Raw genomic sequence first — 24,679 nt, forward strand, 5'->3', positions numbered from 1 at the left:
CAATTCACAAAAGTTGATTATCTGGCCGAAACCAGTTTGGCTCAGTGGTAGAGCGTCGGTCTGTGGACTGAAAGGTCCCAGGTTAGATTCCGGTCAAGGGCATGTACCTTGGTTGCGGGCACATCCCGGGTGGGGGTTGTGCAAGAGGCAGCTGGTCGATGTTTCTCTCTCATCAACGTTTCTAGCTCTCTATCTCTCTCCTTTCCTCTCTGTGAAAAATCAATAAAATATATTAAAAAAAAAAAAAGTTGATTATCTGACTTCCAAGCACATGATAAATAAAAATAAAATAAAATAAACCCAAGTTAGAAGCTGCTAGAGCTTCTAGTGATGGCTGATGGGCCGGGGGAGAACTTCATAGCGGAGCCATCTGGAGCCATGTGGTACCACGGCACACAGCCCTGAAAGCCCTGACACAGGGATCGTGACGTATACAGTAACTGGTTTTCCCACTTTTGGTGGCTTTGTGGTGTGCCAGCTCGGCTTGGAAAACTACAATCCCTCGTCTCATGGGCTCTAAGGGATATTCGTGAAAGGACCGGATGGGAGAGGGAGGCAGCACACACACTACTTCACTCATTTATTCAAACACTAGTCTTGGTGCTGCTGGGAAGAGATTTTGCAGAACTAATCAAAAACCCTAATCAGTTGATTTTAGGTTAATCTATAGGAAGATAGTCTTGAGTGTGCCTGACTCAATCAGTGAGAAGCTCTTTACTAGAAAAAGGGCTTAGGCCAGCCCATTCCCTAATGATGCCAGATAAACGAGATATTACCATAATACTTTGAGGAAAGCGTACAAAACACTATATACACACTGTGTGACTCTTACCTGATTTTTATCTGGGTGTGATGTGGCAAAATATTCTTGATCTTCAGAAAGACACTTAGGCTACACCAAATATTGGCTACTTTATCCTTAAAAAGAGATTTGTTAGTTTTACATTCTGATATAAGGGAAAGAAATAGCAAACTCCACAAAGTACAGTCCATAACTTCTAAATAAACTTGTGAGACATAAAGCTTTTGTTCACAATTTTATAAGATGGTTAAACGTTCTAAGTAATGAGTATGTACACAGATAAGCATTTTTCACTTTTTTTTGCAATGGAACTTTATCTACATCACTACCCAACCCTAATCTAGACATTCCCAAGAAATACTTCATATTTCAGAAAGACACTTAGGCTACACCAAATATTGGCTACTTTATCCTTAAAAAGAGATTTGTTAGTTTTACATTCTGATATAAGGGAAAGAAATAGCAAACTCCACAAAGTACAGTCCATAACTTCTAAATAAACTTGTGAGACATAAAGCTTTTGTTCACAATTTTATAAGATGGTTAAACGTTCTAAGTAATGAGTATGTACACAGATAAGCATTTTTCACTTTTTTTTGCAATGGAACTTTATCTACATCACTACCCAACCCTAATCTAGACATTCCCAAGAAATACTTCATATTTTTCTAAGAACAGCACACTATCTCTAAATAATGAAGTTATTCATCTTTGGAAATGTTTCTAAAATTTTTTTGTTTTCCTAGTGTGTAGAACACATATTGTGACCCATTTTATCACACATCTGAAATTATCTAATATAACTTCCTAGCTACTAGCAAGGACAAGAGTTAATTGCTAATAAGTCAAGAAGTTTAAAGGCATTAGCAGTTGTGCTAGGATCACTTTCAAAATTAAATTTGTAACTACAGCTCTCTGTTCGTGAAACCCATCCTCTACCCAGCTGCTTGACTCACAGCTGTGTAGGCAAAACATCAAGAAATTAACTACCACTGACAGCTGTACCACCCTACTTCCTCCGGAAGATCAAAAAAAAAAAAAAAAAATTCTCTCAGATTCTGAGAGCAACAAGGGAATGGAGGTGACCTGCAACACCACCAAACATATTAATATCCATTTTTATATTCACCATGCTAAATGCCATCTCTTAAATAGAAGGCAAGGCACATAACCAGGCAGCTTACAAGAAGAATCAAACTTTTTTTAATCCTACCCAAAGATAGTTTCCCCCATTGCTTTTTCAGAGAGTAGAAAGGAGGGAGGGAGAGAGGAGTAGAAAGAGGGAGAGAGAGGGAGAGAGAAATTGATGTACATCAATTGGTCCCAACCAGGGCTGGGGAATCAAACTTGCAACCCAGGTGTGTGCCCTTGACCAGGAATCAAACCCACAGCCCTTCGATGCACGGGCCAATGCTCTAACCACTGAACACACTAGCCAGGGCTCAAACTTCTCTTTATATACTAGGAAGTGTTCAGGTTAGAAAAATATAAAGAAGATAGGAGCACAATTTTCAAAGTGTAAATCACAGCTCTGCTGCACACTAGCTACATGAACTCAGTTTTATGACCTGTCAAGTGGGTATAATAGATACCTCAGGACTATTGTAGGGATCAAATAAAATCATGTGAGGTATCTGGCACCTAATAAATGGTGATAATAGTGACTGTTCACGAGTATCAGTATCAGCAACAGCATCTCCAACAGGATACAAATCGCACATTCTTGTTCCTTCACAAAACCAAATTCTCTTAGTCTCAAAATGCTGGGTCCAATCTCTATATTAGAAAGTATATAATTCTTTTTAAAAGAAATGTTTATTCAAAAACAAATTATCTATAAATATGTTGTCTCTGTCAAACTTTATTAAAAGGGCCTTTTGTTTCAGAGAAATGGTTTAATTACTAAATCTAAATCATCAAATTACCCATGTAATTAAAGTTTAACAAGAGTGATTAAGCTAGCATTAAATGAAATGGAAGATTCTCATTAAAAATTACTGTGGGTGAAGGTTGTATTTATATATCTCACAGGGAATTATGAGGTCTTTCTAAAGCAAACATGATTATTAGTTTAATAAGTAATTTCCTAAGACTAAAGAGAAAATAAACCAAAACAAAACAAAACAAAAAAAAAAAAAACAGAGCTCTTAAGTCTGTAGCTGCAACTTCTCATGCTGTCTTCATTCGGGAACCCTTTCATTAGAAATATGTATAAGTGGATTATGGATCGCATGATGGCATAAATATTAGCTATGCATGTAATGTACTAGAAAATGCCAGCTGAGCTAGGGGTTTACACTGAATTAAATAATTGGCAAGGAATGAGGGCAAGAAGAGAGCAGCTGAAGTTACTTTCCCCTGAGGGTCTTCTACAGGAAATCCCAGCAGCCACAGGGAAGGGAACAGAGAGGAGTGATAGGAGAGTGTGCACGTGCCTCAAATAATCCACGATCCACTGGGAAGAGCCTCCTGAGAACCTGCAGGGCTTGCTCCTTTTCTGTAACGAACGGCAGCCAGCAGAGAACGAAGGAAGCCACAACAGTACAGGCCAGCTTAATGAGCAACACGAGCCTGGAACAAAAGCAAAGGCAGCCCGTGAGCCAAGAAGTTAATGCTCCTGAGAAAATCTGAACCATACTAAATGTAAGAAACGCCAATGGATAGTAATGGTAAATCTATGCCACTGACATAGGTTTAAGATGGGAGTCTACTCAAATCAGGGTTAAGAAATTCAAAACCATTGCCATGTGCACTTCACCCTGCAGGTGTGGCTCAGCTGACTGAGCCTTGTCCCATTCACCGAGAGGTTGCAGGTTCCATTCCCAGTCAGGGAACATGCCTGGGTTTCAGGCTCAATACCCAGGATTGGGAATAGAAGAGGGAGCCAATTGATGTTTCTCTCTCTCTCCCTTCCTCTCTCTGAAATCAATAAAATCACTTAAAAAACAAACAAAACAAAAAAAGATCTGCACTTCTTTAACAAAAAAACTATCACCATCCTAATTAACATTTAACTTAGATGCCATTCCTATGTAGCCATGAAGACAAATGTCAAATTAGGATTATATGATTAATAAGTATGTAACCTAACATTTTCTTAAATGGATGAAATTCTACAGCAATGCTAACCAACCAACCCACCTCACCTACAGGAAATGTACATCAATCAAAACATTTTTCTAGCCGAAGCCGGTTTGGCTCAGTGGTAGAGTGTCGGTCTGCGGACTGAAAGGTCCCGGGTTCGATTCCGGTCAAGGACATGTACATTGGTGGCGGGCACATCCCCAGTAGGGGGTGTGCTTGAGGCAGCTGGTCGATGTTTCTCTCTCATCGACGTTTCTGGCTCTCTATCTCTCTCCATTCCTCTCTGTAAAAAAATCAATAAAATATATATTTTTTTTAAATTAAAAAAAACAAAAAAACATTTTTCTAGTTAGGAAGATTTACAGTAAATACAGAACATGACAATCTCTCTTCCTGCTCTCCCCATAGTCAACACATTAGTAAGAAACCATCAAAAGGCCAGTGAAAGACCTTCCTCCAGGTAAGTAGGCCACATGCATTTTCGGGGGTACTTTGTAAAATGTCAGTGTTTAGAAGCCACTCACCCTTTTCCTTTGAGGCCTTTTTTAAAACACTTGCCAAGGAGAAAACAAAAGAATGGCAAGGAGTGGTAAAGCTCCATCTGTTTATAATTTAGAGCTAAACAAAATGCCAGTGATCCCAGCAGGTCCCAGTGATAAGATACTCCGAGGATACCCCACAGAGCGAAGCCAAGACTCACAGAGTTATATCTGTCCCTGTGTCAAGGAAATTATCTCAGTAATTAAAAGAGGTAGATCTTGCATTTTATACAGTGTATTTCTTACACAATTTAAAAATTAGGGATATGAAAGCTATTCTAAATAGAAATGGAAGGTATTGAATGTATATAAACATTTGAAATTATAAATACTGGCCTCAAATATATAAAATCCAGTGTTAAACAGCAAATGGTTGGTTTAGCTTTAAAAGAGCTCTAAATAGTTAACACATAGCTTTGTTTCTGCAAGACTATTTCGGTTATTATAAAATGATGCTTCAAAAATTAAAAAAAAACAAAATTTACTGATATCACTATACTTCTCTATAAATATGCATCAGCATAAATATAAGTGCTTAAATACAAACAAATAGCAGTTATATTTAAACAACATCACAATTAAATTTTCAGTCCAAAATGGTGAGCTAGGCACTCATGTTTACCTCCTCTCCTTCCCTAAACCCCTTAAGATAGATAATTTTTTAAAGTATAAACTCACAGCCATAAAGAAAACAGAAGTTGGGTTACAGTAGATCAAGATTTCAACACATTTCTAGAAGACAGAAAGAGGACAGAAAAGTGGTAACAAATAAATTGGATGAAAGAAGCCACAGCCCAGAGGAAGCTTAGGCAAGCAAGGAGCCAGCCTACCTTGCAAGCCCCTGGAGAACTCTGGAAACACCAAGTAGGTTAGAGGTCTCGAGCAATGTTTTTAAAAGAAAACAAGAGGATTAACTGAAAATCCCTAGATGGAGAAATCAAATACCACTTCACTCCTGTGCAGCCAAACCATTTACCACCACAGGCAACAAAAGGAGGAATATTTCTCCAAAGAAATGGAACAAATCATCTGGGACAGCTAGTGGAGAAATTAACACTGCATTAAAAAGCCCTCCACACTCTGAAATTTATTTGAATGTTCCTAATTTTATATATCAAAATTACACATAAAATACACATAGCAAATTTTAATTATCAGTTTCAGTTTTCTGAAGCTTCTGGCTACCACGATTAGAGAAACATCTTGTTTTAAAACACAAAAAATTATAAGACTGTTTTCCTTTGTTAGTGTCAGATAACATTTATAAAAGATAGCGGGTAGATATTTGTGACAGAAATCGGGGAGAATCCAAGATGGCTGCTCGGGTAGGCAACTAGCCGCAGCCACACACAACAATTTTAATAAAATACAACTAAAATATAAAATGGACATTACCCAGAACTACAGGAAAGTCGACTGACTGGAAATCCTACAACAAGAAGCAAGGAGAAAACCAGAAGGAAGCACGGAGGAGCTGTAAAAGCCTAAGGTACGGAGACACGCGGCGCACGCGAAGAGGACGGAGCCGGAGAGGAGGGAGGCCGAGTGCCTGGCGGGCGTTCCCTAGCGGAAAGGAGATAAAACTCCGACTGTGCTGGGCCCCTGACTGCTCTGAACCCCAGTTCTGGGCCAGACCCCGGGGACTCAGGCTCAGCCATAGGGAGCTGGGCTGTAAGTCGGAACCCCGGGGTAGCGGAGAAAGGAGGTCCCGGAGGCGCGCACACTGCCCCCAGAGAAGGGACGGTCGGCTGTGCCGCGGGATTGCCCTGACGGGAAGGAGACTGGGGCTCCAGACTGCTCTGAACGCCACCTCCAACTCCACTTCCAACTGAACTGAACCCCAATACGGGGCTCAGTGTGGGAGAGCATAGACTGTTTGGCAGCAGGCGAAAATCGAGGGCACCTTTCTCTCAGAGGCGCCGGCAGCGAGCACTGAAGGACCCGCATAGGGCGGGGCTGACGGAAGCCAAAGCTGCAGGCTCCACCCTGAAACCCCGTCCCATCTGTAACTGCGAAATGCGACAACAAAATAGATCACAAACAAAAGAAATGGAGGACAAAAAGCGTCTGGATATAGAGTTCAAATCTACGCTTATAAGGTTTTTCAAGAATTTCCTAGAAAAGATGGATAAGGCCTATGAGGATATGAAAAGAGATCAACTAGAATTAATAAGGAGTCAACAAGAAATGATAAGGGATCAACAAGAAATAAAGAATACATTGTCTGAAATAAAAAATATTCTACAGAGTCCTAAAAACAGAAGGGAAGATCGCAAGAATCAAGTCAAAGATTTGGAACATAAAGAGCCAGAAGACACTCCTCCACAGAAGCTAGAAGGCAAGAGAATCCAGAAAATTGAAGATAATGTAAGAAACCTCTGGGACAACTTCAAGCGAACCAACATCAGAATTATGGGGGTTCCAGAAGATGAGAGAGAGCAAGATATCGAAAACATACTGAAAGAAATAGTGACAGAAAACTTCCCCCACCTGGTGAAAGAATTTGACTTACAAGTCCAGGAAGCGCACAGAACTCCAAACAAAAGGAATCCAAAGAGGACCACACCGAGACACATCATTATTAAAATTCCAAGAGCAAAAGATAAAGAGAGAATACTAAAAGAAGCAAGAGCAAAGAAGGTAGTAACTTATAAAGGAGCACCTATACGATTGTCAGCTGACTTCTCAACAGAAACCATGCAGGCCAGAAGGGAATGGCAAGAAATATTCAAGGTGATGAATAGCAAGAACCTACAGCCAAAAATAAGCTACCCAGCAAAGCTATCACTCAGAATCGAAGGCCAGATAAAGAGCTTCACTAATAAAAAAAAGCTAAAGGAGTTCATCACCACCAAACCAGAATTATATGAATTGCTGAAGGGGGTTCTTTCAGAAGAGAAAGTAAACAAAGATAAAAATTATGAACAACAAATACGTAATTATCAACAAGTGAATCTAAAAACCAAGGAAATTAAAAAAATCTGATGAACAATATTAACTGTTGAATATAATAGAATCAGAGGTATGGAAGGGGAGTGAACTGACGATTCTTGGGGAAAAGGGGAGAGGGGGGCGTGGGAAGAGACTGAACATAAACTGTGCACCTATGGATGAGGACAATGGGGAGAGGGGAAAGGGCAGAGGGTGGGGTGGGAACCTGGTGGAGGAGAGCAATGGTGGGGGGGGGGGGGAAGGAATATTTGTAATAATATGAAAAATAAAAACTTATTTAAAAAAAAAAAAAAAAAAAAAAAAAAGATAGCGGGTATGTTAAGAGAATCTAACCACACTTGGCATTCTGTCCAACTCTTCAGAAGAACTAATCAGTTATCAAGCCAAACGCATGTGAAAAAGCAATTCTACTTTTAACAAATCTTTACCTTTTAAGTAAAAGCTTTGTGAAGAGATTCTTATATAATAGAGCATTGTGAACATCTATATATATAAAAGCCAAGCGACTGGAACGACGGAACAATGACTGGTTGCTATGACACGCACTGTGGCGGCCAACCTGCCCGACTGGGGCCCCAATCAGCCATTCCCAACCTCCCAAGGCCCCTCCCCCCGGCCAGCCCAGCCTCCTATTGGCACCCCTCACCCTGATCATGGGTGGTGCCGAGTGGCCAACCACCCGTTGCCCCTTCCTTGAGCCAGCCTGACCACTAATTGGTCCCCCACCCCGATCAAAGGTGGGGCCAGCCAGCCAACCTCCAGAGTCCCCTCCCTCCCAGCAGCCCGGCCCCAATGGGCCCCCATCAGGGCGGGCCGGCTGGACCCCACCCATGCATGATCATGCACTGGGCCTCTAGTAGTTTATATAGGTAAGTACCCTAGCAAATAAGATATTACTGAATGATAACATTATACACATTGAGCCTAGATTTCTTAATATGCATGCATCTGACTTCATTTCTACATTAGTAAAGGATACTGAAAATGTCCATAGTCAATAAGAATAAGGCCTGGATACAGCAATATGCATAATGCATTAGCAACCTGTAAAGACAGACATTGTGAATTAAGAGAGTAATCTGTTACTTGAATCAAACAGGGTAAAAGTGTAGCTTCACGTAACACAGTAGCAAATGTTCCCCCTCTTACCTTCCAGTTATCAAAAAAATTGCATTTATATAAAACAACTCTTTAAACACTACAGTATTCATGGAGGTGATACTTCATGGATAGGATGCCTCAGTAAAAAGGAAATCACTAAAAGGTGTTAGTCAGAGAAAGCACATTAGGTACACAGGTCAGAGAAGTTAATCTAATGATTAATCTATCCCAAAAAGTATTTGTTGACTGTGATTGTGAGACTACATAGCAACTTTTCAAAATGCCTTTCGATTTACTCAATCTTCACAAGTTTTAACATAAAAGCAACTCATAATTCTGAATATCCAATTCTTTTAGAAAAACAAAACTGTACATTAAGTTCTTCAATAGTACAACACAGCCATCAAAAAGCCTATTTTTTTCTTGCACTACACTAAATACAGTGTCCAGAATAAGGTAAATGATATAAATTCAGATTTACCAGCTAAGCAATAAATTCAACATGCTGCATGACTCAGTAGTATGTAACTTCTAAAATTCAATGCATCTTATTACTATAGTTGGGCTTTAAAATAATTAAGGTAAGCTGATGTTTTCTAAATGAAAATTAACTGACAGATATATACTATTCCCTTTTAGTATCTATTCCCAAAAGCATGGCTTCCTTAAGCTTCATACTCAATAGTTAAGCTAATAAAATATTTCAGAGATGAAATGTCAGGTTGCTTTAAAACTTGGAGAACATCATGCTGAGTGAAACAAGCCAGTCAATGAAAGAGAGATACCACATGACCTCACTTATTTATGGATGATCAAGAACATTATAAACTGAAGAACCAAAAGATAGATTTGGAGACAGTAAAGTAACAAGCAGACTGTCAAATTACAGCGGGGAGGTTGGAGAGATCTGGGGGAGATAAACGATCAACCGAAGGACTTGTATACATGCATATAAGTACAACCAATGGACACAAAACTCTGGGGAGGGAGGGTATGTACAGGAGGGGGGGGCATTGGTATATGTACAAAAATAATAATTTAAGAAAAATAAAAATAAAATAAAGATAAAAATTATAAACAACAAATATGTAACTATCAACAAGTGAATCTAAAAACCAAGGGAATTAAAAAACTTGATGAATAATATTAACTATTGAATATAATAGAATCAGAGGTACGGAAAGGGAGTGGACTGATAATTCTCGGGGAAAAGAGGAGAGGGGGTGCGGGAAGATACTGAACATAAACTGTGCACCTATGGATGAGGACAACGAGGGGTGGGGAAAGGACAGAGGGTGGGGTGGGAACCTGGTGGAGGGGAAAAAAATGAGGAACTTTTGTAATAATATGAACAATAAAGATTTATTTTAAAAAATAATAAAATAAAATAAAATATATATATAAAATAAATTTAAAAAAAAAACAACTTGCCTTTTTCTTAGTTGACATTTCTTTTAAACAGCAACAGTATAAAACCACAGCAGGTATGTAAATCAGCAAATCAGCAATTAATACTAAAAGGAAAAAAAAAAAGAAAAAAGAAACACAAGCAAATTATTTTAATTGTGAAACCATCAGGAGCTACAATGATATACTTATCGTCTCCCTCCCTCCAACCTTGAGTGTGAATTCTATTAACCCAGAGTTCCTACCCGCTCTGGACAAGTCCTTTACATGTGAACCCTTTCCATTCCCTTTCCCTCTGGCAATTTTTTTTTTTTTAATTCCTCACCTGAGAAGAGAGAAACATCAATTGGCTACTTCTCCTACGCCCAACTGGGACTGAATCCACAACTTAGGTATGTGCCCTGACCAGGCATCGAACCAAGACCTTTTGGTGTATGAGACAATACTCCAAAAAACTGAGCCACACTGACCAAGGCCTCTGCCAAATTTCAACTGATATGGTACTACACTCTTAATTTTCTCTAAAAAATTCACACATTGAATCAATTAGGTGTATCCAAATTAATTCTCTCTTTGCTCTGACTTGAATTTAAAAAGTAAGCATACTCAATGCCCTAACCCAGTGGTTGGCAAACTCATTAGTCAACAGAGCCAAATATCAACAGTTCAATGATTGAGATTTCTTTTGAGAGCCAGATTTTTTAAACTTAATCATTTTTTTAAAAATATATTTTATTGATTTTCCACAGAGAGGAAGGGAGAGGGACAGAGAGCCAGACACATCGATGAGAGAGAGACATCGATCAGCTGCCTCCTGCACACCCATCATTGGGGATGTGCCCGCAATCAAGGCACATGCCCCCGACCAGAATCGAACCCGGGAACCCCCAGTCCGCAGGCCGACGTTCCATCCACTGAGCCAACCGGCCTCAGCTAAACTTAAACATTTCCTAATGCCACTTGTTCAAATAGATTCACCCAGGCCATGGTATTTTGTGGAAGAGTCACACTCAAGGGGACAAAGAGCCTCGGCCCTAACCAGTTTGGCTCAGTGGATAGAGCATCAGCTTGCAGAAGGAAGGGTCCTGGATTTAATTCCCCTCAAGGGCACATTAAAACAAGCCTTGTTTTTGGGCTTGATCCCCAGTAGGGGGCATGCAGGAGGCAGCCAATCAATGCCTCCCTCTCATCACTAATGTTTCTAGCTCTCTCTCCCTCTCCATTCCTCTCTGAAATCAATAATATATATATATATATATATATATATATATATATATATATATATATATATATATAAATAAAATTAAGAATACTCAAAGCAAGGAAAGACAACCTTTTTTTTTTCTTTTTTTCTTTTTTTTTTTTTAACTATCTGTATACTCCAAATTTTCTCTTGTGAAGAATACCTCAAATGTGGCAATCAATGCACAGAATTTTTTTAGAATATTATTTAAAAATACATTAACTTTAGCCCTAGATGGTTTGGCTCCGTGGATAGAGCATGGGCCTGCAGACTGAAGGGTTCTGTGTTTGATTCCAGTCAAGGGCACATACTTTAGTTGCCGGTTCCCCGGCCCTGGTCAGGGTGCATGCAGGAGGCAACCAATGGATGCGTCTCTGTCATATGACGTTTCTCTTTGTCTCTTCCTTCCTCTTCCACTCTCTCTAAAAATCAAAGGAAAAATATCCTCAGGTGAGGATTAATTAAAAAGAAAAAAATACATAAACCTTTACTAATTCATGCATATAAAGAACTTGAGAGCCCCAGGTAAGAAGGAAACAAAAAAAAGTTTTTAACATAAAAGCAATTCGTAATTCTCAATATCCAATCTTTTTAGAACAAAGAAAAACAAGTAGTGTACATTAAGTTCTTCAACAGTACAACACAGCCATCCGAAAAGCCTATTTTTTTCTCGCACTACCCTAAATACAGTGTCTAGAATAAGGTAAATGACAGAAAACTGTCAGTGTTAGATGTGTGTAATCTATTTTCTGCTCCAGGTGCCAACATTTAAGATGACACTGACAGACTGAAACATATACCAACGAGCACAGCCAGAGGCCTCATAACCGTAATCGAATTCAGCAAACGGGTCATCTAAGAAATAACTAAAGGATCTGAGGATGTCGAACCTCCTCAGGGAAAAGGTGACTTCAAATGTCTTTAGGGTATTAAGTATATAGAGGATCAGTCTTGTTCTATGTTGCCCAAGCATGTCAAACTTAAAGGCTAACACGGGCTAAATAAACAAGGCAGGTGGCCAGTGGCCCGTGAGTTTGACATGCTTGATGTAGCCCAAGGAAATGGAACCTAAAATACCTAGTGGAAGTTCAATAGAAGAAGGGCATTTTTAATGATTGGGGCTCTCTGAAAACAAAACAGTCTCTGAAGAGAGTGAGTTCCCTGCAGACATAGGTATTGGTTCAGACACTAAACAGTTATGGGTTAAGTATGTAGTTCAGAGTGGACTAAAGCATTGTGGAGAAAGGGGAATGGTGTGGGAAAGGAAAAGACTGGCAAGACAGCTATCTCTTGGGCCTGAGATTCCATGCCTGGATGAACAGTAAAGAGAACTCTACTATCCAAAGCCGGTTTGGCTCAGTGGATAGAGTGACAGCCTGTAGATCCAAAGGTCCCAGGTTCGATTCCGGACAAGGGAATGTACCTTGGTTGCGGGCACATTCCCGGTAGGGGGTGTGCAGGAGGCAGCTGGTCGATGTTTCTCTCTCATTGATGTTTCCAGCTCTCTATCCCTCTCCCTTCCTCTCTGTAAAAAAATCAATAAAATATATTAAAAAAGACAGATAGAGAGAACTCTACTAAATTTAGACTAATTGAGAAAAATGTCCAGGCTAGCATCTTAAATAATCCTATATAATAAAAGCCTAATATGCTAAGGGTCTGGATGTCCAGTTGCCCATTCAACCAATCAAAGCATAATATGCTAATTATATGCTAAGGCGGCTTAACCACTTGCTATGATGTGCACTGACCACCAGGGGGCAGACACTCTGACCAGTAGCTTAGCTTGCTGCTGGGGTCCAGCTAACCAGAACTGAGAAAAATGGCCAGCCAGACACGCCCTGGAGCCCTCCCGCAGTCCCTCTGCTGCTGACCAACCTCCTATGTTCTTCCCCAGCCTTGATGGTGCACCAGTGGGGTTCCTTGGCCTGGCCTGCATCCTCTCACAATCCAGGACCCTCGGGGGATGTCAGAGAGCCAGTTTTGGCTTTATCCCACTCAACGCAGGAGCTGTCCCCTGGTAGCCAGTGAGCTCCCACTGGGGAAGCACCGCTCAGCGAGAAGCTGGGCTCACAATTGGCAAGCGCAGGAGCAGTGGCAAGAGCATCTCCTGCCTCCGCAGCATCGCTAAGGATGTCCCGGGAACAGGCCTAAGCTGTCAATTGGACATCCCCTAGGACTCCTGGACTATGAGAGGGTGCAGGCTGGGCTGAAGGACCTGCTCCCTTCTTCTCCCTGAGTGCACGAATTTCATGAAATGGGTCTCTAGTTCAAGTTTAAGTCGTGTAAAGCTTTTAGAACAGCATACAATAAATGCTCAACAAACATTTGTCGAGTGGATTAATATAACAACAATGGACAGCAACACAATGAATGAGATATGACTATAAAGTTTACTTTAAGAAAAAGGCTAAAGAGATTTGGAATTAGAATATTAACACAACAACCTAAACAACCAAAACTTCAATTTATAGTTATCAGACCTCAAGTAAGCTATTAATCTCACTGACTTATGCCTCAGTTTCCTCCCCTTAAAATAAGTATAATATTCACCTCATTGGGTATTCAAATTATTAAGTGGGATAATCAATGTAAAGCTCCCAGAATTATTCCTTTCTACTCTTTTCTCTTTTAGTTTACAAATATATTTTGAAATTACATAATATGCATATGTATAGTTGTACAATTTTAAAAGTAGGAATGATAACAGAACCTTTGAGCATTTCAAAAAATGTTTGAAAGTCAAATTTCACACTCAATAACTATTGTTCTTTTACCTGTTGCACGCATGAAGAGCTTGTGTGCCTGACTCTCATATCCACGTGAGGTATGGAGAGCAATCCAGTCTGGATTTATAACCTTTGCCCTGCAAATCAAAGCATATATACACGCACTTCATTCCCCGTCATTTTAACAATAAGGACATCTGAGGACATATGAATCTATTTTGAGAAGTGACCACTGCTCTTATAAAGTGATTAAGTTAAGGCTGATGCATGAGTTTTTTTGTTTAATCATGTGAAATGGATTTAAGCTAAAAAACAGAGTCTGCCTTGCTCATCTCCCAATGAAATCTTATAACATGGGTAAGAACCCTACCTTGGCAATTCTTCCAGTTTAAAAACAATGTGAAGTGTGACATTTCACTTATTAAGCACATCTCTAATAATAAAAGTGTAATATGCTAATTAGACAAGACAGCCAAATGACCTTCTGGACATCATTCCGGACATCATTCCAGACGAAGCCGCGGCAGCGGGGGCCAAGACAGAGGTGGTTAGGGATGATCAGGCAGGCAGGCAAGTGGTTAAGGGAAATCAGGCAGGTAGGCAGGCCAGTGGTTGGGGCGATCAGGCAGGCAGGCAGGCAGGCAGGCAGGCAGAGGCAGTTAGGGGAGATTAGGCAGGCAAGCAAGTGATTAGGGGCGATCAGACAGGCAGGCTAATGGTTGGGGTGATGAGGCAGGGAGGCGAGTGGTTAGGGGCGATGAGGCAGGAGGCAGAGTGGTTAGAGGTAATCAGGCAGGCAGACAAGCAGTAAGGAGCCAGTAGTCCCAGATTGCGAGAGGGTGAAGGCCAGGCTGAGGGACCCCTCCCCTGCACGAATTTCATGCACCAGGCCTCTAGTATTATTCTCTGCATAAAGAACAATATGCTAGTATTGACCAGAGGATCACCCTATATAATAAAAGGCTAATATGCAAATTGACGAATGGTGGAATGACCAGTTGCTATGACACACACTGACCAGCAAGGGGCAGATGATCCACACAGAAGCTGCCCCCTGGTGGTCAGTGCACTCCCACAGGGGGATCACTGCTCAGGCAGAAGCCAGGCTCATGGCTGGCGAGTGCAACAGCAGTGGCGGGAGCCTCTCCGGCCTCCACGATAGCGCTAAGGATATCCAACTGATGGCATCCCTGTCAATAGGATATCCTTCGAGGGCTCCCGGACTGTGAGAGGGTGCAGGCTGGGCTGAGGGACTCCCCCCGCCCCACACCAAGTGCATGAATTTCGTGCACTGGACCTCTAATGATTTGTAATTTATAATCTTTTCAGTTATCATAACAATCAGCTCTAATAAATAGTTATTAATCACAAATCATTGCATAAAACTAAACATAATTGTTAAAGATAAATTAAGTTTCAATTATATTACATTACCCTGAACACTGAAAAATATAACTTATTATCATGTAGTTTTGGAACTCATTTTTAATCCAGGACACTAATTTTTACGAAATAGGAAATAGTAAAACAAACAAGATGAATTTGGAGGATACTGTGAAATTCCTCAAATTTCTGCTGATACACTTCAAGTGTGAAATGGAATAGCACCACAGAGTAGAACTGGGTCTCCACCAAACAGAAGTTCCTAATCTTCAACAAACCTTCTTATAAAAGAAGGTATTCCAATCCTGATCTTAAATCTCAAGTGAAACGCTACAGTAATTCTAGTTTCTAACAGATTAGTCAGAATACCATTTGGACCCATATTTTTCATGTACTTTAGGCCATTCCAGAAAAAAAACTTTCCCATGCACAACTCACCATATTAGACCTATTTCTCAGTTGACAACTCCACTTCAAAACAAAGCTAACTTTTGCCTTTCTTTCTAGCCTGTCCTCCAAAGAAATTATAGAAATGTTCAAACTGATAGTTAACTTTCTTACAACCCAACTGCAAAGAAAGGTATAGCTTTCTTTACAAACATAATACAACAGTAGCTACAATCTCTCCTCTATTCAACAAAGCCAGATCCTACTGTTTCTACTAAATCTGCTAATGACATAAATATTTAGTTACATTAAGAAATAAAAACTTACACATATGCACATAAAAGACTATGATAAGCTGTAAGAGGCGGATAATCCAATCCCCAATATAGTAAATTGTTATCACTGCTGTTAAAATACCTAAAGAGAAAAAGAAAAAGCGTCATTCAAATAATCAATATTCAGAACATAGATTACACTTAACATTTTGTCTCATTTAATTTAATTAAAATGAAAAGATATGTCAGACAAGTTAAAACATTTTTATCTAAACTTTCTTGTCTTTTACCCTTCTAAAAATTTTTGTGAACTTACAATTGAAAGTTGTTATTGAGTAGCGTGACTAAGTAATTTATTGTCTAAACCAACACACTCTTGAAAGTGAAAGAGTGAGCTATTCATAATTAAGCAAGAACAACAGATGCAAACCAAGACTGTCCTAGACAAACCAAAACTTAGCATCACTCCCTATTAATAGACTTAATCAATGACTAACACTTGTATAAAAGAAAATATGCAACCAAAAAAGACAAATTGCTTCTTAGAATCTAACAAATTAAAGAAACAATATCAAATCACAATCTTAAAAAGTAATAAATGAATATCAGAGAACACATACGGATGTGGTTTATGGGAAGAGAAATACTTCATGAAACAGAAAACTTTGAAAACAAATCAAGATGTAACCGGAGCCTATGTTTTGCAAGATTCTATAAATTAAGGAAGAAAACTAGATCTAACATTCATAAACCAATAGGCTCCTTCAATTGGCCAGAATGGGAAGATACTATACAATTACTATGACTCAAGAAATGAAGATGAAATTTACATAAAACATGTTTCTGTTATATCTTTTATAATGAGGCAGCTTCTTCTATCCAACTTACTTTCTCAATCATAAGAATTTACAATTATGGAGAGCAAACTATGTAACTCACATATAACCGTCATTCATAAGCCTGTTTCAAATGGGTGACAACTTCTCAGCATCACAATCTCTTACTTTGGGATTTAAAAAAAATTAAGTTAGCATTCATCATGATCCCAAGCATGTTATTGTTCATTCTTTTAATGTCAGTCCCACAAAATGTAGGTTTGAATAGAGTGACCTGGGACAATAAAATGATCCAAGTGTACTAGACAGCCAAGAGATCTGGGTAGAGTACTACAGTGTGGTACTGTCTGGGAGTGGTTGTCCACTCCAGCAACAATATCCTGGGAATAATCCTGGATCCTGGATCTGGGCTTGGACCTGAAGCTGAAAGGCAGTGATTCCAAGAATTTCCACTTTGGTTGGAGCCCCTGTTGACAGCTTAAATCTGGGACACTAGGCCAGCCAACAGTGGGGACCAGAAGTCCTATTCTCTAAACAGGGTTGACTGAAGACAGGTACGATAACACAATTGTGTTATTTCCAAATTTATGTCACTACAGGGCATATTAACATAAAATTTTATTATATCTACCTCATAAAGTTGTCAAAGGATTGTGTTAAACATGTAAAGCTATTAGGTAACTACCTGACACAAAGTGAGTGCAAAATAGTTCTAATTGATTATTAGCCTCGAAACTATCGGATGGACTGGCTAATGTGGCTCAGTGGTTGAACATCATCCTATGAACCAGGAGGTCACAGTACGATTCCTGGTCAGAGCACATGCCCAGGTTCAGGCTCGATCCCCAGTAGGGGATGTGCAGGTGGCAGCCAATCAACGATTCTCTCTCTTATCACTGAATCTCTCTCTTCCTCTCCCTTCCTCTCTGAAATCAATCAATCAATATGTTTATTTATTTTTTTTTTAAAAAAAACACTATTAGTGCAATGGAAAACCATCAAGAATTTAAGAGTCACATTTTGACAACCACAGTTTAATTTGTTTTTCAGCTTCTTGGAAGTCAAAAGCTATTTTTCATTTACTTAAACTTTGAGATCCACTGGAGATAGGTAAAAGAGGAGCTATAAGATACGAAGATATATACTAATAGTATATATGATTAACAGTAAAAATGGTGAACAGATATACTCCAACTGGTTGGACTGGAAATATTTCAAAATGGGCCTACAAGGTAATATATATCACATCAGTATACAGGAAGATAAGGATGCAAACTAAAAAAAAAAAAAAAAAAAAAAAAAAAATACAACAAAGTAGTAACATGATTTTCCTTTTAAATATCTTCAAATAATCTATTTTAATTGACTATGATAAATAATGTAATCAAGTTAAAATTGCCCATACCATTGTTTGATCGGTAAATTAAAAGTTATTTCTTGCCAGTGTCTCTGAGCTTCATAATCACCAAACATAGGGGGTTTTCCAGCACCTAAGATGAAAAGTAAAAAAAGCAAAACAACAATATACTTTAGTGCATCGGAGATTTTTATTTCCTTATGAAAAATGTCTAAATTATAGAGGCAGTGTAGGTGGCAGAAAAGAACACAAGTTACCAAAAGAGCCAGCCAGATGAGGTCTGAATCCTAGCACTGCTAGCACACTGAGTGACTGTGTGACCACAGGCAAATTACTTAACCTCCCTGATCCTCAGCATACAGGATCAACACTACCTACCTAGAGGGCCATTGGAATAAAGAAGACAACAGGAAGAAAATGCACTGTATAATAACTGGCACACAGTAAACTTTCAATAAATATTGTTAACATTTATAGCTATTAATGTTAATTAGTTATTAATTAGCTCATAATACTAATTATAATATATCCACGTTTATTTTTATTTCATGAGACTATCATCATACTGTCCAAAAAGTATTATTAAGTAATAATAAATATCTGTATTTGAAAGAGGGTTTTTATAAACTAAATATAAATAACTTAAGGGTAAGTATAGAACCAAGAACAGACATATCGATAGATTACAAAAACATTAGGTCAAGCTTGGCTGTCAAATGAGTTATATAGAAACTGGTGCTTTATAGCTTGTTTTTTAATTTCAAAATTGCAAATAGAGTGATAGTGGATCTCTAATAACTAACAACTGATAGTGCCTGTTACATGCCAAATACAACAGTAAACTAAGTATTGTTATCATCCCCACTTTACAGCTGGAAAAACAGCAGTAATGAAACAGAGGTAATGGTCACCTAGGTAATCAGTAGCAGAGTCTGGATCTGAACCCAGGAAGACTGGCTCCATAATCCAGGCTCTTAGCTCCTACTCTGCTAAGTAGGTTAATAACCTTAAATCATTGAAAATGACATAAAGAGCCCAGCCAGCGGGGCTCAGTGGTTAACATCGACCTGTGAACCAGGAGGTCATGCTTGGATACGCCAGGTTGCAGGCTCAATCCCTAATGTGTGGCATGCAGGAGGCAGCTGATCAATGATTCTCTCTCATCATTGATGTTTCCATCTCTCTCCCTCTCCCTTACTATGTGAAATCAATAAAAAATAAAACAAAATAAAAATAAAATAAAATAAAATGACATATAGTTCCACTTAGTAAATAGTAAACACCCACTATTTAACTGGCAGTTGACCATAAAATTATAACAAGGCACAAAGAGATATAGTCTCATCACAGGTTTTTAATCAGCAAGTGAAAATCAAGTATAGTCATTAATCCCTAGGGAAGGTGTGCCTTGTTGGAGAATGATATATTTATTATTGCTCTCTAAAATCCAACCCAGATTTTGTCCAGCTTTGAAACACTACATGAAGTAGATTTTTCTGCATCTAATGGATATATTATATAATATCAATAGTCTTTAAGTGCTAGTATCTCTACCCAAGGAGAGATTCCACTATGAGATAATCATGGGAAAAGCAGATTAACATCTCCAAAGCGTATGCTCTGAGTGACGGTCACAAGGACCCGCAGTACATAGACACATGTGTATACACACACACACATACCACACACACACACACTCACACACACACACACACATGCATGCCTCTGTCTCTCAGAAAGTACTGCATCTTGGCCAATTTTATATTCTTAAAAGATCTGAGTTTCTGCCCTAGCTGGTTTGGCTCAGTGGATAGAGTGCTGTTCTGCAGACTAAAAGGTCCTGGGTTCAATTCCAATCAAGGGCACATAACCTTAGTTACCGATGGGGCCCAAGTGGAAGGCAACCCATCACATCAATGTTTCTCTCTGTGTGTCTCTCTCCCTCCCTTCCATTCTCTCTATTTATCCTCCGGTGAGGATTAATTAAAAAGTCAGATAGGAGTTCTTGATTTTCCACTTACTCAATGTGCAACATTAAGCAATTTGTGATGGCAGACCAATTAATTATGCCACGGCTACTTTGCCCATATATTGGTTCTTGCCCAAAAACATCTTTAAGTTATTGTCTGATATTGAAATTTTAAGCCTCTGTTTGTGCTGCCTCCCTCCAACTCATACATCAACTTATATCCAACCTTCAAAAATCATCTTAAATTCCATATTCTCCATGAAATCTTCCCTTATAAATCAAAAACATATTGATCATTAATTACTGACGTCTCACAATACTTATATTTTTAAATCATATGACTATACTATTTCCTAATTATTACCCAAATAAGAATTTTAATTTGTATGATTTTCAAATTCTAGAGTTCAAAGGAAATATATTGGTAGGCAGATAGTACATACTTTCATTAAAAACTCCCTTAATCAACTAAGGGGTAGAATAACATACAATTTGTTTAAAAGGTAAAATAATTCCCGATTGAATTAATTTTCTGCATGTGTATTTTATAAAAGTCAGTGTGTTCTCCTGTTTTTCAGAATTATGGCCATTGTCTATAGGGGAAAAGAGTTGATTTTGTTTTGTTTTGTTTTTGTTTATTTTTGGTCTACCAGGATAGTAAAAGTCAGAGAGAATCTTAAGTAATTTCTTATACCTGAAAAAATCCGGCTTTCTGGATTTTCTGAAATTGCTCTAGACTGTGGAAGAATTTATCACCATTCTCTAACAAATAGAAGAATGGATAATGACTCTCTTTATGGTTGAGAAACAAGTTTCTATCCAGTCTGACCTACTTCAATAAATTCAGCTGACACTGGCTATGAAATTAGTACTTAAGTTTTTAAAACTGCTAAAGTGCCCTTAAAGCAACCCAGGAGGACAACGCAACTGCACCTATGGGAGCTTCACTTGGGAAGGGCAAAAAGGAATCCTTCCGCTGAGGTTAATTCTAGAAATTCATTTACATGAGATTCAGAATTACATAAAGAAAACACAATAATGTACATTACAAAGCTTCAATTCTGTCTCATTCTCAGGAAAATGGGCTTAAGCACCACTTATATATTCATTTTATAAACTGCTGAATCATTCAAAATAATTTTAGAATTTAAAAAAACACACAGTAATTTCTTTTAAAACAATACATACTACTTGCCTTTACATTGAAATTTTAAATATTCCAAGAGAAGAAAATTTGGCTAAAATTTTCCAGAATAAAATCCCCTTTTATATGTTCCTGGTGAGTAAAAAGAAACATTACAGATAGCAAGAGGTAAGCTGAGAAAAACTAGCCAACTAAACAGAGCACAGACATACTTTAACAATAATTAACATTTTGCAAACAAAATTGTTCTTTTTCACTTTCTCTTTCTAAGCAGTCAACGGAGCTTTGGAAAAAAGGGATTATTAAAATTGGTTCGAATGCTGCTATTTGTTCTAAAGACAATGGTAACACTTTAGATCAAAGTATAGAGGAACTGTGAAACTCTACAAACAATACTAAAATCAGAATTTGTCTCCTCCCCAAGACTTGTTCAAAGCAACAAGCAAAAATAAAATAAAACGAATAAAAACAACAAGCAATATTTATTCAATATGTTTATGTCTATAAAAACTATATAAGCAGCACTTATAAAGGGTATATTGTAAATATGTAAGGGGTATACATTTTTAAAAAACTTAAATTACAATATATATGAGTTTCCCTACCCAATACATACATTTCCAAAAAAGAAATATAAATGAATACTAAGCTTCCCAACTCCTGTGTTTCCTAATTATAGTCTGAAAACAAGATAAACAATAAGCAAACTAAAATAAGCATGTTAAAAACAAATTATAACACCCCCCCCAAAAGTATTGTATTTAATAGGGGGGCGGGGATCTTAGTAGTATTATAGATGTCATCCTTATTCATTAATTCTCCCAGCCTCCCATGATATAGAAGTTCTTCACATGTGAATGCTAAATGGGACTGATTGGGCAGAAGCAGGAACAGAAAAAAACAACAAAAATATAGAATATACAAGAATAAAATCTAACAGAAATGTACAGATGACATGGCAAATATCACAGAAAAGAAAATACAAAAGGCTAATAAACACAAAGACATACTCAATCTTTCGGAAATGAATTAAGTTCAAATTAAATAAATGAATTTAACAATGAAGGAAATTCAAATTAAAACTACAATAAATATCATTTCATATACTGCAGCCCAGCAGAAATTAAAAAATGTAATGCTACCAAATGTGAAAGATGTGAAGTCACTGGACCCCTCCACTGGAAATTGCCTCAATATCAGAAAGGCTTAGAATGGATGACCTAGATCAGGTTTGCTCTGGAAACTGGCGTAAATATTTTCTAGTTCATCCCTTGCACTTGCTTTGCTCTACATCTAAGGTTAGGTGTGAGCTTAGAGAGAAACAGGACAAAAAGGACCTGCCTATTTTGGTTCTAGCCAGGAAAACGGAGTCCTGCATTTGGCCCAGATTAATTCACTAGGAAGCTGCACTGGAGTGTGAAGTTTGGGGCCTCACACTGCGACCAGCTGAAGATGGATTTATGGGTTCTCGTGCCCCCCCACAAATTCCACCTCTCAAATTCACCTTTATTTACATGACTAAAATGTACCCCAATCCAACGCATCCTTCAAATCTGAACTCGGACATCATCTCCAAAAAGATCATTTCCTTCTGTTACTTTTGTACCTCACACAGACTTCTACAGTATAATTATCATGTTGTGTTGTGACCACTTATCTACAAAAATGTGGGCCCTGTAAGTAGTGGATATTCATCCTGTATCTCTAGAACTTGGAAAAGTGCCTGGAACATAAGTGCTAAATAAATACTCACAGGGTTAAATTTAAACCCTTCTCCAATCTCCTGGCCCTCACTCCATCAATTCTCCCTCCCTTTCTCTCACATCATTCCCAATCTTCTTCTCCACTCATCTCTTCCTTTCAATCTAACAACATGCCTTCTCCAACCAAAATTAAACAAATGAACAAACAATAAAAACCTCCATTGATAAAAGTCCCCTTGAAGTAATAGCTCATTTCTCTCTTCAAAGTTTAGTACATCAAAGTTTCTCATTTTGTTATCTTCCCAGGTAGAATACATTTTTTAAAGAAGATGGGGAGTTGACATTTTATTTATTTATTTTTTTTTCATTTTATTGATTTATTACAGAGTGAAAGGTAGAGGGATAGAGAGTTAGAAACATCAATGAGAGAGAAACATCCATCAGCTGCCTCCTGCACACACACACACACACACCCCAACCCACTGGGTATGTGCCCACAACCAAGGTACATGCCCTTGACCGGAATCGAACCTAGGACCTTTCAGTCCGCAGGCCGACGCTCTATCCACTGAGCCAAACCGATCTCGGCTAAAATACATTTTTGTTTTCTCAGGTCGCAAAGTCCATCCATGCTTCTATTTAGCTCTTACACAAATTCTTTTTATTAAAATTACATGATTAATTGCATTTTCTTGACCACACCAATTAAACCTGAAATTCTTCTCTATCCCATTTAGGAAACTATAAATTATCACCAAAAATCAAATAAACTAATGAAAACTCTTCAAAGGATTTGAACAGTAAAAATTTTTTAAACAGTAAAAATGTGTTACCTGAATAAGAATTAAGGGATACTGTCCATCGTACTGTTAGCCCAATTAAGACCACAGTTGTCATCAAATACAATTTCTCCATGTTTCTTCAAAGGTAGGGAGGAAAAAAAAACGGGATCAGGCCAGAATACTTTCAACGCGCGCTGTCAGTCACTTCTTTTCTTGACCAGAGAATGTTATCGATTCTTTGGAATTAGGAGTTGGACGGGATTTTAAGTGATGCTTCGTTTCCAAACAATTTTTTTTTTTTTTTTATGTCTATGAAGAAGTAGCCTGCAGGGGAGGAAAAAAGGATACCAAGATTTAGCTGAGCATAGTACCCATAGCAATGAACTCATTAAACCAAATAGGAAGATGAAGAATTGGGTGGTGGGGGTGGGAGAATGAAGGAGAGAAGGTAGTTTTAAGTTCCTTATTCCTCTAATTAGGAAATACACCTCAAAAGGTAGCTCTCCCTGTTAAATGGAACTTACTATATCTAGAAATAAAATAAGGATCTGCCCTTACAAGCAAATATTTCTGAGTGAAGAGACACGTTGGCAGTAGAACATTCAGTTCTATCTAGAGTAGGGGTGTCGAACTCAATCAGAGAAGGGGCCAAAATCTAAAATCCAGCCTAAATCGCGGGCCGAATGGTTTACTGAACAGTCATAAACTGACAATGTCATAAACTGACAGCGGAGTGCAGTGATGACAGCGCGGTGCGGGCCACATTGCAAGGCCTGGCGGGCTGGATTTGGCCCGCGGGCCTTGTGTTTGACACATGTGATCTAGAGCATGCTCACCTACAGGTAAAACTAACACAAGGGTAAACAAAGGGGTGACTCATCGTTGGTACAGCGAGAAAGAGGAATTTTATCTTTCTACTTAGTTTGAGAAAGACTTCCATGAATGTCATTTATGCAGCTTGACTTCCTACTTCTTTTCTTCCAAAA

The 24,679-nt window shown here is 38.5% G+C and overlaps 1 protein-coding gene across 2 annotated transcripts in view; it reads right to left on the reverse strand.

The window, feature by feature from the left end:
• ALG6 (ALG6 alpha-1,3-glucosyltransferase) overlaps positions 1 to 24,679 on the reverse strand; it is a 42,430-nt gene that overhangs the window by 13,112 nt on the left and 4,639 nt on the right. The window contains exons 2-10 of one of the 2 annotated variants that reach the window (XM_084876058.1): positions 23,745 to 24,017; positions 18,144 to 18,228; positions 15,955 to 16,044; positions 13,906 to 13,994; positions 9,910 to 9,992; positions 8,357 to 8,421; positions 4,411 to 4,596; positions 3,238 to 3,373; positions 833 to 918 (exon numbers count right to left, since the gene is read on the reverse strand). In XM_084876058.1, the coding sequence (XP_084732184.1) occupies positions 833 to 918; positions 3,238 to 3,373; positions 4,411 to 4,596; positions 8,357 to 8,421; positions 9,910 to 9,992; positions 13,906 to 13,994; positions 15,955 to 16,044; positions 18,144 to 18,228; positions 23,745 to 23,826 (902 nt within the window). In that variant the 5' untranslated portion in view covers positions 23,827 to 24,017. Of the gene's footprint in view, positions 1 to 832; positions 919 to 3,237; positions 3,374 to 4,410; positions 4,597 to 5,255; positions 5,303 to 8,356; positions 8,422 to 9,909; positions 9,993 to 13,905; positions 13,995 to 15,954; positions 16,045 to 18,143; positions 18,229 to 23,744; positions 24,018 to 24,679 lie in introns of both variants that reach the window. The other variant, XM_084876059.1, reaches the window with a different exon arrangement.

Source organism: Pipistrellus hanaki, assembly GCF_964339955.1.
Source record: "Pipistrellus hanaki genome assembly, chromosome: 2".
Classification (NCBI taxonomy): domain Eukaryota; kingdom Metazoa; phylum Chordata; class Mammalia; order Chiroptera; family Vespertilionidae; genus Pipistrellus; species Pipistrellus hanaki.